Raw genomic sequence first — 15915 nt, forward strand, 5'->3', positions numbered from 1 at the left:
GTCCAGCTCTACAATGCTGTGATTCCACGCTCGCTCTCCCTTCGATCCACAGAGGCAGTGGATCAGAGCACAGGCCAGCATCGAGCTCAGACCAAAAGGGAGAGCACGGCTGGTCCTGCCCACTGCCTGGAAGCTTCCTGGCAACAAGCGGACCTCAAAACACAACAGTCATGGGAACACTGCAATAAGGGGTAGAGAGGGGTAGGTAGGTAAGTAAACCGGGTTTAAGGCTTGCCAAGTATACTGTTCCCAAGGGAAGGAAGGTGGGGGGAGGCTGCCAATCGCTAAGGGCGGGGCCTGTAGCGAGGTGGTGGTTGTTGGCAGCTGGGGAAGCGACCAAGAGGGACACTGGGTGGGGTGGAGGGGAGCGAATTGGCGCTAGGTTGGCTTATTCACAAACAGCAACACAAACACCTTTGTGGCCACAAACACAGACATGGCCCAGGAGGGGTCCCCTCCCTCGTGCTATGTACAGAGATCCCCGGAGACCCCTCTCCTCTCCCATGGACCCCGCCCTGGGGGTGCCCCTGCCCCCTACCAGCATCGGGGCCAGGAGAAGAGAGCCGGGCAGAGTTTGCATATTCATGTTAGAAGAGACGTGGACTTGAGAAATCTCCAGCCTTGGGTTCAAGGAGGACTCCAGGGAATGCAGGCTTTGCCAGTTTGTGTGCTGGGAAGCATTAATTGTGGGGGTGGGCTCCTCTTCATGGGGAGTAAGCAGCAAAGCATACGGAGAATTGGTTTTACGAAACAGGGAGCTGAGACAAATTGGGTTTGGGTGGGGGGATTCATTGGCAATTTTTTAAAAGGAAGCTCCCTCTGCAGGAAAGTGGAGCTCTTGAAATTGATTTAGGGTGGGGTGGGAAAATATTTCAGAATCCAGCTTTGCAGACGTTAGACTTGTGAGATGTATAGAATTATTTTCAAAAACGACTCCACAGTCAGAAGCATCACTGGACACACAAAACCCTGCCATTCGTTTGGCCCCGATCCATTCTGGCAGGTATGGTGACCGTTCAGTGGATTTCCAGGCAGAGACTTACCTAGGGGTCAGCCAGTTTGGCCCTGCCATGGGCGCAGGCGGGCGCAAAAATTGCGCTAGTTCGGAGTGGCAAGGAGCTCCCTGCGCCACACCCCTTGCCAAGGGCGCAAGGGAACCGAGGCACACCTCTCTTGCCAAGGGTTCCCTCGGCTGGCTCCCCCCATAACCCCCCCCCGGGATTCTCATTGGCCCAAGGTGAACAAATAGCAGGGGGTTGTGCGTCCCTTGTGGCTCCTGCGGGGGAGTGTCGGAGGGGCTGCGGGAGCAGAGGAAGGGGGTGCGGGAAGGAAGGGGAGAAGAGTCGCAGCAGGAGGTGCGTGGGGGGAGTCCTGGGTTGCGGGGGTGTCAGGGGTCCCAGCGTGGAGGGGGGAGTCTCTCAGTCGGAGAAGAGGCTGGCGAAGCTCTGTCGGAGGCTGCGGATGCTCTCGGCTCGCACTTCGTCCTGACTAAGGCTCCCCCGCGGCACCGGCGCCTCTGCAAGGGGGAAGGTATTGGTCAGAGACTGGGATTTGCTAAGGGGCAGCGAGGGAGGGGTGGGGGGCAGGAAAGAGGGGAGGGGGAAAGGGGGAGGAGAGGCGGAGAGATGAGAAACACACTATTAATATCAGGCCAGGCAAGAGAAACTTGCGTCTTCAAGTAATGCAGGGTGGGGGTGAGGGGCAGGGAGAGAGAAAGAAAGAAAGAAAGAAAGAAAGAGGGGGGGTTGCGTTTGGGAAGCATCCCCCCTCCTTCCTGGGAGAGTGAAGGAAACAAGCACCGAGCGGTGAAGGAGGCACGTGTGGGTGGGAAATGCCGTTCTCTGCGCCCCACCAACCCACCAACCCTCTCGCCCCCCTCCTCTACACTGCAACTGCCAAGAACGGCATGTCCAGCAGGGGGAAGCAGAGAGCAGGGAATGGACCCAGGCTCTGCAAAACGGAGCGATCCTTCTAGAGGAAAAGCATCTGGGGAGGTGAATTCTCAGGCGCGTCCCTCTAATTCGGACGCCAGGTTTCTCCAGTTCAAGGTGTGTGGTTTTCCAATTTCAGGTAGAACCTGTTGCCTTTAGAAAGGTGAGAGGAAGCCCCAGGCCTGCTGGCTTTGTTAAGGGATGCACTAGATATGCAAGGAAACATTTTTGGCTGGAGGGGGGTGGAGGGGTGGGGTGTTCCCTGAAACCCCAAATGCTCAGTTCTCTGGGTCTGTCTGCTGCCCTGGTCCCAGCAGCCTCTTCACCCTTTTTTATCTTTTGCCATCTCTGGGGTCAAGTAACCAGTCTGATTATGTGATGACACCATGGGCATACCCAGGATTTATTGGGGGGGGGGCAGAACTAAATTATCTGTGACACAATTGGTCAGTTAAGTATTTTTATTTATTTGCTTGATTTAGGGGAGGGGGACAGCTGCCCCCTGCCCCCCCCCGGCTACACCCATGGATGACACCACACAACCAATCAAATTTAGCTATTGTCATTACAAAGCCAATATGGAGGGCAGTACATCCCTCACTCTGAACAGGCAAACACTTTCACCTTAGTTTGGGTGGGGGGCTGGAGGCTCAAGTGTTCATGAAAAGCACCCACCTACCCTGGTTTTAACTTAACCTAATGCAAACACCACAGCTTAAAACTGCACCAGGCTTGGCTTTCTAAAGTTGATTTTCAGAAGCAAAATCTGAAATTCAACATGGACAATGTTAATTCTGAAATGTCACATTTTGAACAAATCAGTATTTGAAAGCAGTGTTGCTCTTTAGTAGGGTGACTACATGAGCAGGGGAACCTAGTAACTCAGTTCTGTTCCCCCCCCCCCCTCCTCAAGGAGCCCTGGAGTCCAACACTTACTTCAGCTGGGGCTGGGGAGGAGGCAGGTCCTGGCTGGGTTTCTGGGCCACTTGTGGTTTGCCTTGGCTTGATGGAGGGCGTCCGCCTTGTTGCCCGGGGCCCCCGGGGCCCTGCCCCTGAGTGCTAGGCCTTGGCTGTTGGGTTGTGGGAGGTGCTGGGCGCTGCTGCTGTGCTCCTGCCCCCGGAGGGCGCTGCTGAGGTGGGCCCCCCTGGCTGCCCTGCCGTGGATGTTGCCGTGGTTGACCTCCAGCCGCTGGGGGGCGCTGTTGTGGCGGTGGCTGCTGTGACCCTGGGGGCCCCCCGGAGGCTGCCTTGGGTGGGCCTGCTCCCCCAGGCCGCTGCTGCTGCTGCTGCTGCTGCTGAGGGGACCCTTGTTGCCACGGCTGCTGCCCGCCTCCACTGGGGCTTGGACCCCTCTGGGGCTGGGGGGACTGTGGCGCGGACGGCGGACCCTGCTGACGAGGCTGCTGGGCTCCTGGGCCGGGCTGGCGTTGCCCCGCTGGGCGCTGCTGTGCCTGCGGAGGAGGCTGGTGGGTGGTGGGGCTGGGCAGGCGCTGGCCCATTTGGGGGCCACCTGGCTGAGGGGAGAGGCCCGAGAGCTGCTGGCCTTGTGGGGGAGGGCGCTGCTGAGAAGGAGGACGCTGGGAGCCCGGAGGTGGGTGCTGCGGGCCTCCTGGCAAGAGAGAGGAGAGAGAAGAAACCCGTCACGACTGAAATGGCTCCTCAGAAATCCCAACCCAGTGATTACACACACACAGAAGGCTTCTGGTAAGGAGAGCCCACAACTTCCCAAGTGAAACAGACTCCCTGGGGAGGTGGTGGGTTCTTGCAGGGGGTTGGATGAGATGGCCCATGGGGTCCCCTTCAGCTCTACGTTTCTAGGATTCTAAGCCTCTCCCCCCAGCTCCCGACTGTTCTTCACAAAGGGGCACACGTATTGAGTCCTTCTGCACCCTCGCGTGAGCCCCAGTTCCCTGGCCTTCTTGATGTTGGGTCCTTACCCTGTGGCGGGGGTCTCTGCTGGGCTGGAGGGCCTTGTCGCTGCCCAGCTGGAGCTGGCTGAGCCTGAGGACAGAACCAAAGTGAAAGATTAATGGCGGGGAATGGTCAGAACCACACTCCCGTCCTCTTCTCTCAGAGGTTGGACATTTCCCATACCTTCTGGCCCAGCTGGTGCCATTCTCCATATGTATTTCGCCAACCATCACCTTGTGGGAATGTTTAGGGATGCAGGAGAGGATATATTGTTTATTATAGCCTATTCCAACTTGAGTTAACAAGTCCCGTACCTTAGCAGTGTCTTACATTCTCCTTTTAAGCACACACAGCGGATAGCTTGCTCAGGTTTGCTAGAGCCTCTGTAATAAATGTCCTTGTATTTTCCCCTTTTAATCCCTCTCAAAATAAGACACTACACAGTCTTCTATAAAAGCAGAAAAAGAGTTTACTTACATACATCATCCTGTTCACAATAAGATCCCAGAAGGCAGACTTTTAGCTTAGAAAATAGTATACATGTGGAGACTATCTCCATATGGGAAAAAGCCCCTTTGTCCTCTCTTCCAAGAGAGCATCTTTGCCCTAACTAGATGCTGCTCTGTTGAGAAGCTGATCCAAAAGAGGAAGATGGAGTCTGGCCCCTGTGCTTTTGTGTTAACCTGCCCAGGAGATGCCAGTTACACAGAGGACGTTTTGTCTCAGCACAGGAGAACAGGAAATTCCGGCTGGAGGACTGAGACCACCTTCACGTCCACTCTAGCGATGTTGTATTTGACTGCTCTCGTGTTTCACATCCCACACACCTGCCCAACAGGGGCAAGCTTCTCAAGCAGGGCTGGAGGAGCCTGATGGCCTCCCAATGTTGTGAAGATGACAGCTCCCATCATTGCCGACCATTGGCCATGCTGATGGGTATTGTAGTCTTAGTCTTGTTCCTGGCTGTGAATCCTTCCCTAGCATGGGGATGCCCACCTGACCAAGCACACCAAGAGAAGAGACATGGGCAGGTGGGTCACATGGGACTTCTGCTCCATTGGATCTCCTGGGTAGGCCCCCATCAGCAAGTGGAGCAGAATCAGGGAAAGAGCCAAGGGAGACATCTTCCCCCTCTCTCTTGTTTTTGTAAAATACGAAGAAGCTGCTCTTCTATGGAGTCAGAACAGCCTTTCCCCAGAATGGTGCCACCACACTGCCCTTTGCTTGCCCAACATTGTTGGAACTACACCTCCCAGTGCCCTTGAACCCTGGCCATGCTGGCTGAGGCTGGGCAACATCTGGAGAGCACCAAGTTGGGGAAGACTGAGTTGGAGCAACCATCTACCTGTTGGTCACAAAGTGTGGAGGAGAGTCAGAGAGGAAGACTGGTTTTCTCCACTTCTTCTAATTGCAGAACTTAAGGCACTCTGCTGAGCCGGAGGGGCCACATGGCTCAGCCAGGGAAGGGTTTACAGCAGGAATGGAGGAACCAGATGCTCTCCATTTCTGAAGACCACAACTGCCCCGTCCCCTAACCATTAGGCATGAAGGCTGGGGCTGAGAAGAGCTGGAGTCCATCAGCACCTGGTGTTCTCCATGCCAGCGGCCCCCATCCTACAGCCAAGCAGTGCTTCTTAGCTACTTGAGGCCCCATCACTCAATAGGGTGACAAATGTGGCGTACACACCTAACCTTTGAAAAGCACAGGACTTTTGTTTCTTCACAGGGCACTTTTGAACACAGCAGTTTGCAGTTGTGCACTCCTGTGTGCAATAATGTTATTTAAAGCAGCAGTGACTTCTATGTTGTCTGCACACAGAGGTGGGCATATTTCCAACTAGTGTGCAACAGTGCGCTCTATTCCCCTCCTCTTGTTTAGTGTTTCCACATACCTTGATTTTTAAAACAAACCAACAAACCAACCCCATGTCTTTTGAAAGTGTTGCTTTCCTGATGCACCGAGGATATTTTTCAGCATACCGAGGCATATACGGACACACACAGTTGTGGTGATGAGGTGAAAGCTGCAATCCTATCCCCACTTCACCTAAAAGCAAACTCTGCAGAAGTTCATGAAAGTTACTTCTGGTACGAGATGCCTGGGGATTGTGTAGTGAAAGTCTCATCTTGGGGAGCGTAAAGGGGAAGAGAAAGGAGGTACAATACCTGGGCATGTTGTCCTGAGGCCGAGCGCACAGGTGAGGGCACAGGTGTGCGAGGGATGGCCTGTGCCATGCGTGTCAGCACCAGCTCCACTATCAGGTGCTTGTCTTCATCCTGGTGGTCTCCAATTAATGGCATGGAGGATCCCACAACCTGGGATAAGAAGAGCAGGTGGTGATCTCCTTTCCCAAATCAGGTTGAGTGGGGAAGCAGGAGGGTCTTTTGCAAAAGGTCAGGGATGGGGAACCTGCATCCCTCCAGGCATTGCTGGACTGCAGCTCCCATCATCCCTCACCATGGGCCATGTTGGGTTAGAGCTGATGGGATCTGGAGTCCAATAGTACAGGCTCCCCACCCCTGTTTTAAATGAGTTCTGTAAGATACACCCAGCATGCAGACAATGGGGTTTCCTAAGGCTCATAGCCAAACATGTAGATGGAGACAATCAAAGAAATCAAGGGATGTCAAATACAGCCAGGCTCAGCATGGCACAGTAGCAAAGAGGCTGTGCTGAAAACAAAAAGTTCCCAGTTCAAATCACGCGTCTGAGGGGGCCTCGCCACACACACACTAACCCTCCCTCCAAGTCTGGAGATCGTGATGATAAGCCACATTACAGGATATTTGAGGAAAGGATTACTGAGAAAATATGTATAAAAGTGCTAAGCAGCAGTATTAACAGAACCGCATGAGGCAACGGGTGGTGACTCAAAAATGCAGCCTGATCCAGGAAGCCAAGAAGTCGCTGGCTGGAATCCACTTTGGCGTGGCTGACTTTTAGCACTTTGTCGCCTTTAGAGGGCACAAGTGCGTCTCTCCCCCCAACCCCCCCCCCCCCCCGCAGACCTGAAGGCACGTGGGAAAGGCAGTGTGGGGCAGAGTGAGGGACACACCGTGTCTTGTCATTCCTCAAGGATGGATGCAGTTGCAAGGGCATCCAATGGACTGGGCAGCTGAACGGATTTTCTCAATGTGCAGCAGAGCTCTCCAAAGCAGGACAGCTCATGAAGCACAGGTTTAACCACATGAGGTAAAAAAAACAAGACCTGCTACCTTCAATAGATTTAATCAGCAGATTAAACAGCTCAAGCTTTCATTTGTGTGGTCCCATTTTATTCAATGAATGCATTTTTTAACATAAAACAAAATTTTGGGGGGCAGGCAGCAAATTGAGGACATCTTAGTCTATGGGGAGCTATGTTGGTTCTTGTGTGTTTATGCAATAGCAAATGAAGAACAAAAAAGGTTTGGTAGTTTCAAACTGTGAGTAGTTAATATCTCCAATACATGCGTTTTAGGGGTTACATTTTTATCCCAGGCAACATCTATGGAGCTCAGGCCACCCTCCTTTAACTCACAACAACCTTATGAGGTATGTTAAAAACGGGAATAGGCCTGATGCCACAGCTGAGCAGGGATTTGGAGCAAGGCCTTTCAGCCAGGAGAGCACGAGACTCTTAACCTCAGGGTCATGGGTTTGAGCCCCATGTTGGCCAAACGAATCTGGCATTGCAGGGGGTTGGACTAGATGACCCTCATGGTCCCTCCCAATTCAACAATTCTACGCTCTGTGGCAGCCTACTCACAATGCCATCCTGGATCTCTGATAAGGCATGCACACTAAAGGTCTGAAGTTCATTTGCATTGGTTACAAATAACAGACTAAAAGGTAGATTGCTCACTCAAAAGTCTTCAGTTAATCAACAGGCTTCCTTTAAAAAGCAATTAGTAAGCTGATTCATATTTAGGGCAAGTGGCGGCGAGAACCATGTGCCCAGCACCTCACCTCGATGATGTGGTCCCGTCCATCCTTCCCATGCAGAGCCTCCACAGCACAGATGTCCAAACCACCAAAGATTTCTGAACAAGTGTCCACCCATAGCTTGTACCTGTTGGTGAATCCGGGGTCAGGGAAGGGGAAGAGAGCAGTGGTGACTCTGGGTACATGATGGGGAGCAAGTGAGAGCCTCCGTCTCATTATCTTTAGCTCTGGCAGTTTTTAGACAGGAAGCCCTTCTCTTTGCCAGGCCCCTGGATGTAATCCACTCCCCTTCAGTTCCCAGTCATTTTCTTTTTTTAATATAATTTTATTTATGATTTTCATTTTGCAAAAAACAAATAAACACAAAAGTACAAATTATTATATATAGCATGTTTTGACTTCCCTCCGCCTCTTTCTGCGGTTCCTCATGGTTATAATGCTTAGGCTGCATTTCCAAATTGAACCAAATTATCATTTATCCCATATAATCAATATATATTTTATACCACTGCACGTTTTTACATCAATCCTGCTCATGATTTAATCTGTTTACAATAATGTTGCAAGTATTCAATAAATTATTTCCACTCTGTATTAAAAAGTTTACTGTCTTGGTTTCTCATTCTTCCAGTAAGTTTCCATCTTCGGGCAAAAATAGTCCCCAGTCATTTTCACCCAAACCAGAGCCCCATCTCTGATGCTTTGCCACTTACCTGTCCGACATGGCTATTTGCTCCAACATGGCAGAGCCTGTGTTGGTTTTCCAGTTCCCCGAGACTGAGGTTCTCCTGCCATGGGAGAGAAGGCACCGTTAGTGTCAGGAAGGTTGCGGAGAAAGACCTGATAGTAGCAGGGAGGCAAAGGGACAAGGCAATGATTGCAGGGAGAAATGGTTTTGTTCCTCCACCCACAGAAATAAGGAAGGCTGCCCAACAGCATCTCCACTGACTCGTGACATGCCACTGTTGGCATCTTGGGGTTGATGGGGTGCACCGCACTCTCTCAATACTCTGGCATTGAGATGGCGGGGGGCGGCGGGAGAGAGATGAGTTCAAATGGCAGGGGAGGAATCACGGGGCTGCCCAGGAAGCTTCCGTAGAGAGGCTGCATCTCAGAGGGTGCAGAGAAAGGCAAGCAGCAGCAGCAGCAGCCCCAGCCCCAAGCTCACATGTAGGCCTTGTAGTTGTTGCCAATCTTCTGGATGCGGACGTCATATTTGGCATCAATAAAGGGCTCTGAAGTGGCGTAGGTTTTGGTGAGGGCCACCACACTGGCAATGTCTTGGAAGTCATACTGGTTCTCCACCTTGACCTGTAAGCAAACACACAGAAGCTTCCCCATGCCTCATTGCGCCCCACGCAAGCAAAGCCCTGCTGGGCCTCCCACCCCACTCCCCAAACAGTGAGCAACTCCTGGGCTTCTGCCCCTTTAAAAACCTGTCCTCGACTTGTACACACACAACAGCCACTTGCGGTCACTTTTCCACAAGCTTCGTTCATCCAAAGAATTAGAGGGAATCAAAAGGTGGGCGTGGCCCATTCCCCCAAGTGCCAGAGGCAAATTTTGTTTTATTATTTTAAATTGAAGGTGGTTTGAAATGGGGATCGCTAGGCCTGATGTGTCTTCGTGCTCATCCCACTTTCGCCCTCAGGTCAACAGGATTTCATAGAATGGTAGAGTTGGAAGGGATCCCAAGGGTCATCTAGTCCAACCCCTGCAAGGCAGCAATATTTGCTGGGCTATGTGTCATTTTTTAAACTGCTTGACCAGAAGTGGCCATGGACAAAAGAGTGACAATGGGTGTGCAGGTGGACCCCATGCGAAACAAAGCCTGTCTCAAACGAGATCCAACTCTTTCTAAACTGTTCATCCGGGCACTTCCAGACTGTTGCTATTTCCAAGTGGGATTCAACTGCATGCCAGCAAATTTGGGTTGCAGAAATGTAGCTGACTGAGCGCAACAAACTTGCTTCCCCAAAAGATCAGACTTTCTGCAATAAGGCAAGCGGCCGAGAAACACACCGGAAAGTGTAGCATAACAAATCAGAATGAAGGAAAACCTCCCTGAAAACAAATGCTGATTAAAAGATGAAGCCCACATGCCCAAGTGCATACAAGCGTTACAGTGAAACTGCAAATGGCTCATTAAATTGGTTAAGGTTTCTTTGGTCACTTCCACCATTCCTTGGATAGTACTAGTAATTCTAATACATGTTGTCCAATGTGCAAGCAATGTGCAAGCAAATCAGGACGAATAAGCAGGTCATCTAGGAGCACCCTCTGCTTCCAGCCTTTAAAAAGCAGAGTTCTCTGTGAGTTGCAGGGCAATGATGTTGAAAGAGACAGCAACTACAAAATGTTGGTAAGAGGACAGGCTCATATTGGGAGGGGTTCAGGGAAAGAGAGTGGATTCCACCCCCACTGCCCAGCTGCACTCCCTTCTCCTACTGACCTGGGAAAGAGAGCCCAGAGGCAAACAGCTCTCTTGTCTGAGTGATGGTGGCCTTTGCATTCCAAGCAAGGCTGGCCCAGTCTAGTAGGCAGTACCAAGAGTTGCCCAGAGCATCGAAATTCAAGAGGGGAGAGAAGCTACTTCATCAAGGTGGCCCATCAGACAGGAGTTCAGCTGAGGTGTATTCTGTAACATGTTCTTGACACAGTAATAGCACAGTTGTGGTGGATTTTTTTTCATGCGTTCTGAAATGCTTCCACAACACTAACACATTATTGCTGTGTGCACAATGAAAGCGGGACAAAAATAGACCAGAACATTTGTGGTATAAAAAGTTGTGGCGTTTCAGCAGGAAGTTACAGGTTGTGCACTGACTGGAAATCTTGCAGTGTGACTGCACCCTAAACTAATGCAGGCACAAACTGAAAGTGGATTCACATGTGACTGTCCTGATAACTTCCTAAGTGCAAGTCACCCTAAGTGTGCAATACACACAATGTCTTGGAAAACGAAACAAAACACAACTCTCCTTTCAGAATGGGGCAGCTGATAAATCAGCCCACTAGAGGCGTCCCACCAAAGGGCACTTCACTGAGCTGGGCTGGGCTGCATTCTCGCTACCTCTTCCACCACTTACCTTGCCCATTCCAGAATGAGCATGTCCCATCTTCACCACCACTGGGTACTTGGAGGTTGTGAGCTGGAAAGAGAAGTCAGAAAAGGGGTGGTGATCAGCACATTTAGCCACAGGACAGCAGTCTGCAGGGGTTAGTACTGCTCAATGATAAATGTGAATTCAAAGGCTGACACAAAACAAGGGACTGCAAATGTTACAGAGAAGGTGGTGAAAAAGTCATTCAAAGATTACAACAAAATGCAATTTAGTAAGGATGCCTCAGAAAAAAACAGCAGAACCAAATGCACAAATGTAAGGTCCAGTCTATGTATCCATGCATGTTGTTTGATTTCTGAACATTGGCAACTGGCAAACTGACAGCATAATCTGTTCAGAAGTTCAGTCCCACTGAGTTCAGTAGGTCTTACTCCCAGGTACGTGGGTATAGGATTTGGAGCCTGAATGTGTGAGCTAACTCCACTGGAAAATAGAATCATAGAGTTGGAAGAGACCACAAGGGCCATCCAGTCCAACCCCTTGCCAAGCAGAGACAGGTGATACAAAACTTATCCCAGGTTGGCTTTTTTTACCCATATGAGTTATCACTTGATGTGGTGGTTGTCTAGTGATGAACACACATGCAAAAATCAGCTCCAAGTTAGGGACAAAAACTTTAGGTAACAGTCTGCCCAAGGAAGATTTACAGCAGAAGAGGGGGACCTTTGGACCTCCAAAGGTTGCTGAACTACAGCTCCCATAATTCCTGCTTGTTGGGCTGATGGGAGTTGCAGTTCAGCAATATCCGGAGGACTAGAGGTTCCCCACACCAGATTTACAGCCTCTGTCTGTCTGTCTGTCTGTCTCAAGAGACAGTGGAAGAGTGTACCATTGCAGGAAAAGTCAAGCCATTCTCCAATGGGAGACCGATACGGAAGAGACGTGTTTTATTGCAGCTGGTGCAGATCTTGGTGGCTTTTATTAGCAAAGTATGGAATGGCAGTCCAGCAGAGAGCAGAGAGAAATCTTGATGGTGTGCTTCAGAAGTGGCTGCCTAAAGAGGTCCCCCCCCCACTGCATTGCTGTTTTAGGCACAGCAGGGAACCTGTGGCCCCCCAAGTTTTGTGGGACAACAACCCCTATCAGTCCAAGCCAGCATGGCCAATGGCAGGGACAATGGGAGCTATAGCCTACCAACTTCTCTGGAGGTCCATGGGTCCTTCCCCCCCCCTAGCTTGACATGCTTGCTTTGGGACACCCCCACCGCCAAAGCTATTCCTACATATGGCGTGGAGCTGCTTTAATAATCACAGCACAACTTTAAGACCTCACTCAGAGTGGTGTGTTCCAGTCTGGGCACCTTGTGGTTCAGGAAAGATGCTGACAGAGATGAAAGGAGTCAGTGGAGAGAGAGGCTGGAGGTGAGAGTAAGAGCTGATCTCCATTGCAAAGGAAGGAAGATGGCCAAGAAAAAGATCTTAGAGATCCTAAGGAATGCATACAAGAACAAGGGAGTTATCTGTACTTCTTGACGTCTTTCTTGTACTGGCTCTGGCGTAGGTGTTTACAGCACTCCATGCATTTGAAGTGGGGTGTGTGTGGGGGGGGGAGTCTCCCTATCTTATCAGGCCCTGAATATGCAAGCCTGGCTCCAAAAGGTGCCTAGGTTGGGCAAGACCTGACCCTGTTTTGTACCCAAATAAGGGCAGGCACTTTATAAGAACATTGCAATGTAACGTGTCCCATCTTTTGCAAGCAAAGAGGGCCCACTGAGGATGCCTTGCCTAATGCCTTCCAAAATCTAGGAGACAGCATTGCAAAGATCCATGGAGACTGAGATCTCACCACCAGATACTCATCCTTTGCTCCAAAAGAGGATGGATTATTTTGCTTTGTGTGCTTCTGTATTAATTACGGGAGAAGGACTTTTGTCTTGCCAAGCACAGAGACAATCTTCTCTCTGTAGTTTCTGCATAGCCTGATAACTGAAGGTGTTTTAGGGGCTGGTAGCTACTTCACCTGCCTAAGGGCCTCTCCAGACAGGTGCTTCATTTTGAGTGTCTTCTGCACCATGCCCTTGAAACAGTCATAGTGCATTAGTGCTGGATTTATTCTACTTTAGTGAGGGTTCTGCAATGCTCCCGCAAGGCTACCATATTATTGCTGTCCAGAGGAGATGCAGTGCAACAAACGTCTGTGGGGGAATAAACCAGAACATTGTGGTATAAGAAGATATGGCAATTTCTTGAGAAGTTATGGGATGTGCACTGGTTTGGTGTCAGGCGGCTGCCAGCAACTCCCATGGCCCAGGAACATACAAAGACAAGGAATGTTCTCACTGTCCGCTTTTTATTCAGTATTTACAGAGAGAGGCTTTAGAATGCAGCCTCTTGGATAGTGGCATTGTCCCAAGTGACTCTCCACTTCCTCATTTGTCATCTTCATCACCTCCTCTACGGGTGTCACTAAGTGCCCTCTGTCTTTGAGCTATTTGCTCTACTACTTTCAAGGTTTGCTGGGTTAGAATCATAGAATCATAGAGTTGGAAGAGACCCCAAGGGCCATCCAGACCAACCCCCTGCCAAGCAGGAAACACCATCAAAGCATTCCCGACAGATGGCTGTCAAGCCTCTGCTTAAAGACCTCCAAAGAAGGAGACTCCACCACACTCCTTGGTAGCAAATTCCAATTTGAACATGGCTATCATATCACCCCTTAACCTTCTCTTCTCCAGGCTAAACATACCCAGCTCCCCAAGCCGTTCCTCATAAGGCATCGATTCCAGGCCTTTGACCATTTTGGTTGCCCTGGGTTCTGGGAGGGGGGCTCTGGAATGCTTTCTAAAAACACTGAGTCCACCAGCTGTCAGCCCCCTGGTGCTTCCTCTTCCTCCTCCTCCTCCTCTCCCATTATTTCCCAGCTTTCCCTCTTATCTGCTTCTCCCTCAGCCCCCTGTTGTAATTCTGAACTGTCTTCCTCTTCTCTGGAAGGGTCTTCACCATTCCTCCTCTGCCCAGTCCCTGGCATTTGGACTGAAGCCATGTGACCTCCCCAAAACATTTGCAGACACAAACAGCATTGGAAATGGCATGGAAACATGCGATGGCGTGTGACTGGCCCAAAAGGTGCAATAACAAAGATGTCTGGAGAGGCCCCAAGCAGAGACGGAAGGGGTTCTATTTGTGACAGAGAGAGAAAAATTGAGGTTTGCAGGTGGCTGGAAAAAGGAAGCTGTTGCTTTTGAGGAACTGATAATTTGGCTGTTACAATGGTCTGTCTGGATGCCTGCTTGCTTCTTGGCACCCTCCCCACTCAAACACAGATGCACATAAAGACAACTTGCGCATTTGTAAATACATAGATATTATGAAAATGCCACAATTCTTCCGTGCAAGGAAATGGATGCTGAAAAAGGCTGTACCGTAAAACCTCTTGCCATTTCAGGAAGTGGGAAGTGCCAAGCAACCGTGTCATCCTTTCTTTGTACAAAGTCAGCCCCATCACTCATCATGAGTAATAGTAATGAAAAAACTCTGAAGTTTTCTTTTTTTCCTTTTTTTAAGGCAGTGCAACCATCCTTCACAATCATCACATTGACACCCAAAGCATTTTAAAGCAAGGGGAAGGTCTAGGAGGGTGACAAAAACCAAATGACATTGTGCCTTCTAGGACAACCCCCCAGTGCGGGCTGACAACAGCTTGTGCAATCTACAAAAGTAGATTGTAAGCAGTAAGAACCTGGAGGGCACAAAACAGGAAGGAGCTGGCCTGTGATTCAGGAGGGTCTGACGTAATGCTTAGATGCCAAAGGGCAAAGAGGGGCAATGTGTTGGTTGCCCAATAGACCTTTTGGTCTAAGCCCCCAACAGACCCCTTTATTTTTCTTCTGCACTATTCTTAAGGACCCTCCAGACCGGGGTGGGTTTTGGGGCAGGCAGGCAGTGCCTTCTGCAATCTGGCAACAATGGTGGATTAGCAGTGGATTTACACTGGACTGTCCACACATCCTTCTGCTTTATCAATTGTTCTGTGATGCTTTGCAAACATGATTGCTTTATTGCTCTCTGGAGGGTGCTACTAGTGCTATAGTGCACGCAGACACAAAAAAGCAGGACAAAAGATAAAGCAGAACATTGCAGAATAAAAAGTTACAGGGTTTCACAGGAAATTATGGGACTTGGAAGTAATATCTCTGCCCTGAAACCTATGCTAGCACAAACAGTACTGAAAGTGGGACCCCATATTCCGCCCCCTTCCCAGAACTCCACCAAGAGCACAAATAATCACAAATGCATAATAAAAAGTACCCTTGGTCTCCTGTCCTCGGCCTGAAAGCAAGATTAGCACCGCAACCCCATAGTTGGGGCTATGGTCTGAAGCTCAACATCAAAAAAATTAAGATCATCACCTCCTGGCAAATAGAAGGGGAAGAAATGGAGGCAGTGAGAGATTTTAGTTTGCTGGGCTCCATGATGACTACAGATGGTGACAGCAGTCACAAAATTAAAAGACACCTGCTTCTTGGGAGAAAAGTGATGACAAACCTAGACAGTATCTTAAAAAGCAGAGACATCACCTTGCCGACAAAGGTCCGTAGAGTTAAAGCTATGGTTTTCCCAGTAGTGATGTATGGAAGTGAGAGCTGGACCATAAAGAAGACAGATCACCGAAGAATTGATGCTTTTGAATTATGGTGCTGGAGGAGACTCTTGAGAGTCCCATGGACTGCAAGAAGATCAAACCTATCCATTCTCAAAGAAATCAGCCCTGAGTGCTCACTGGAAGGACAAATCCTGAAGCTGAGGCTCTAATACTTTGGCCACCTCATGAGAAGAGAAGACTCCCTGGAAAAGACCCTGATGTTGGGAAAGATGGAGGACACAAGGAGAAGGGGCCAACAGAGGACGAGATGGTTGGACAGTGTTCTCGAAGCTACCAATATGAGTCTGACCAAACTGTGGGAGGCAGTGGAAGACAGGAGTGCCTGGCGTGCTCTGGTCCATGGGGTCATGAAGAGTCGGACACGACTAAATGACTAAACAACAACAAACAACAAGCAATTCAAGAGAATGTTTTCCTGTTT

General features: G+C 50.0%; 1 protein-coding gene across 3 annotated transcripts in view; it reads right to left on the reverse strand.

The window, feature by feature from the left end:
- Nucleotides 1-1369: 1369 nt before the first annotated feature.
- SYN1 (synapsin I) overlaps nt 1370-15915 on the reverse strand; it is an 84507-nt gene continuing 69961 nt past the window's right edge. The window contains exons 6-13 of one of the 3 annotated variants that reach the window (XM_033172960.1): nt 10857-10919; nt 8936-9078; nt 8481-8555; nt 7792-7894; nt 6009-6158; nt 3869-3932; nt 2868-3540; nt 1370-1554 (exon numbers count right to left, since the gene is read on the reverse strand). In XM_033172960.1, coding sequence (XP_033028851.1) covers nt 1419-1554; nt 2868-3540; nt 3869-3932; nt 6009-6158; nt 7792-7894; nt 8481-8555; nt 8936-9078; nt 10857-10919 — 1407 coding nt within the window. In that variant the 3' untranslated portion in view covers nt 1370-1418. The remainder of the gene's footprint in view (nt 1555-2867; nt 3541-3868; nt 3933-6008; nt 6159-7791; nt 7895-8480; nt 8556-8935; nt 9079-10856; nt 10920-15915) is intronic. The other 2 variants (XM_033172961.1, XM_033172962.1) reach the window with 2 other exon arrangements.

Source organism: Lacerta agilis, chromosome 16 (assembly GCF_009819535.1).
Source record: "Lacerta agilis isolate rLacAgi1 chromosome 16, rLacAgi1.pri, whole genome shotgun sequence".
Classification (NCBI taxonomy): domain Eukaryota; kingdom Metazoa; phylum Chordata; class Lepidosauria; order Squamata; family Lacertidae; genus Lacerta; species Lacerta agilis.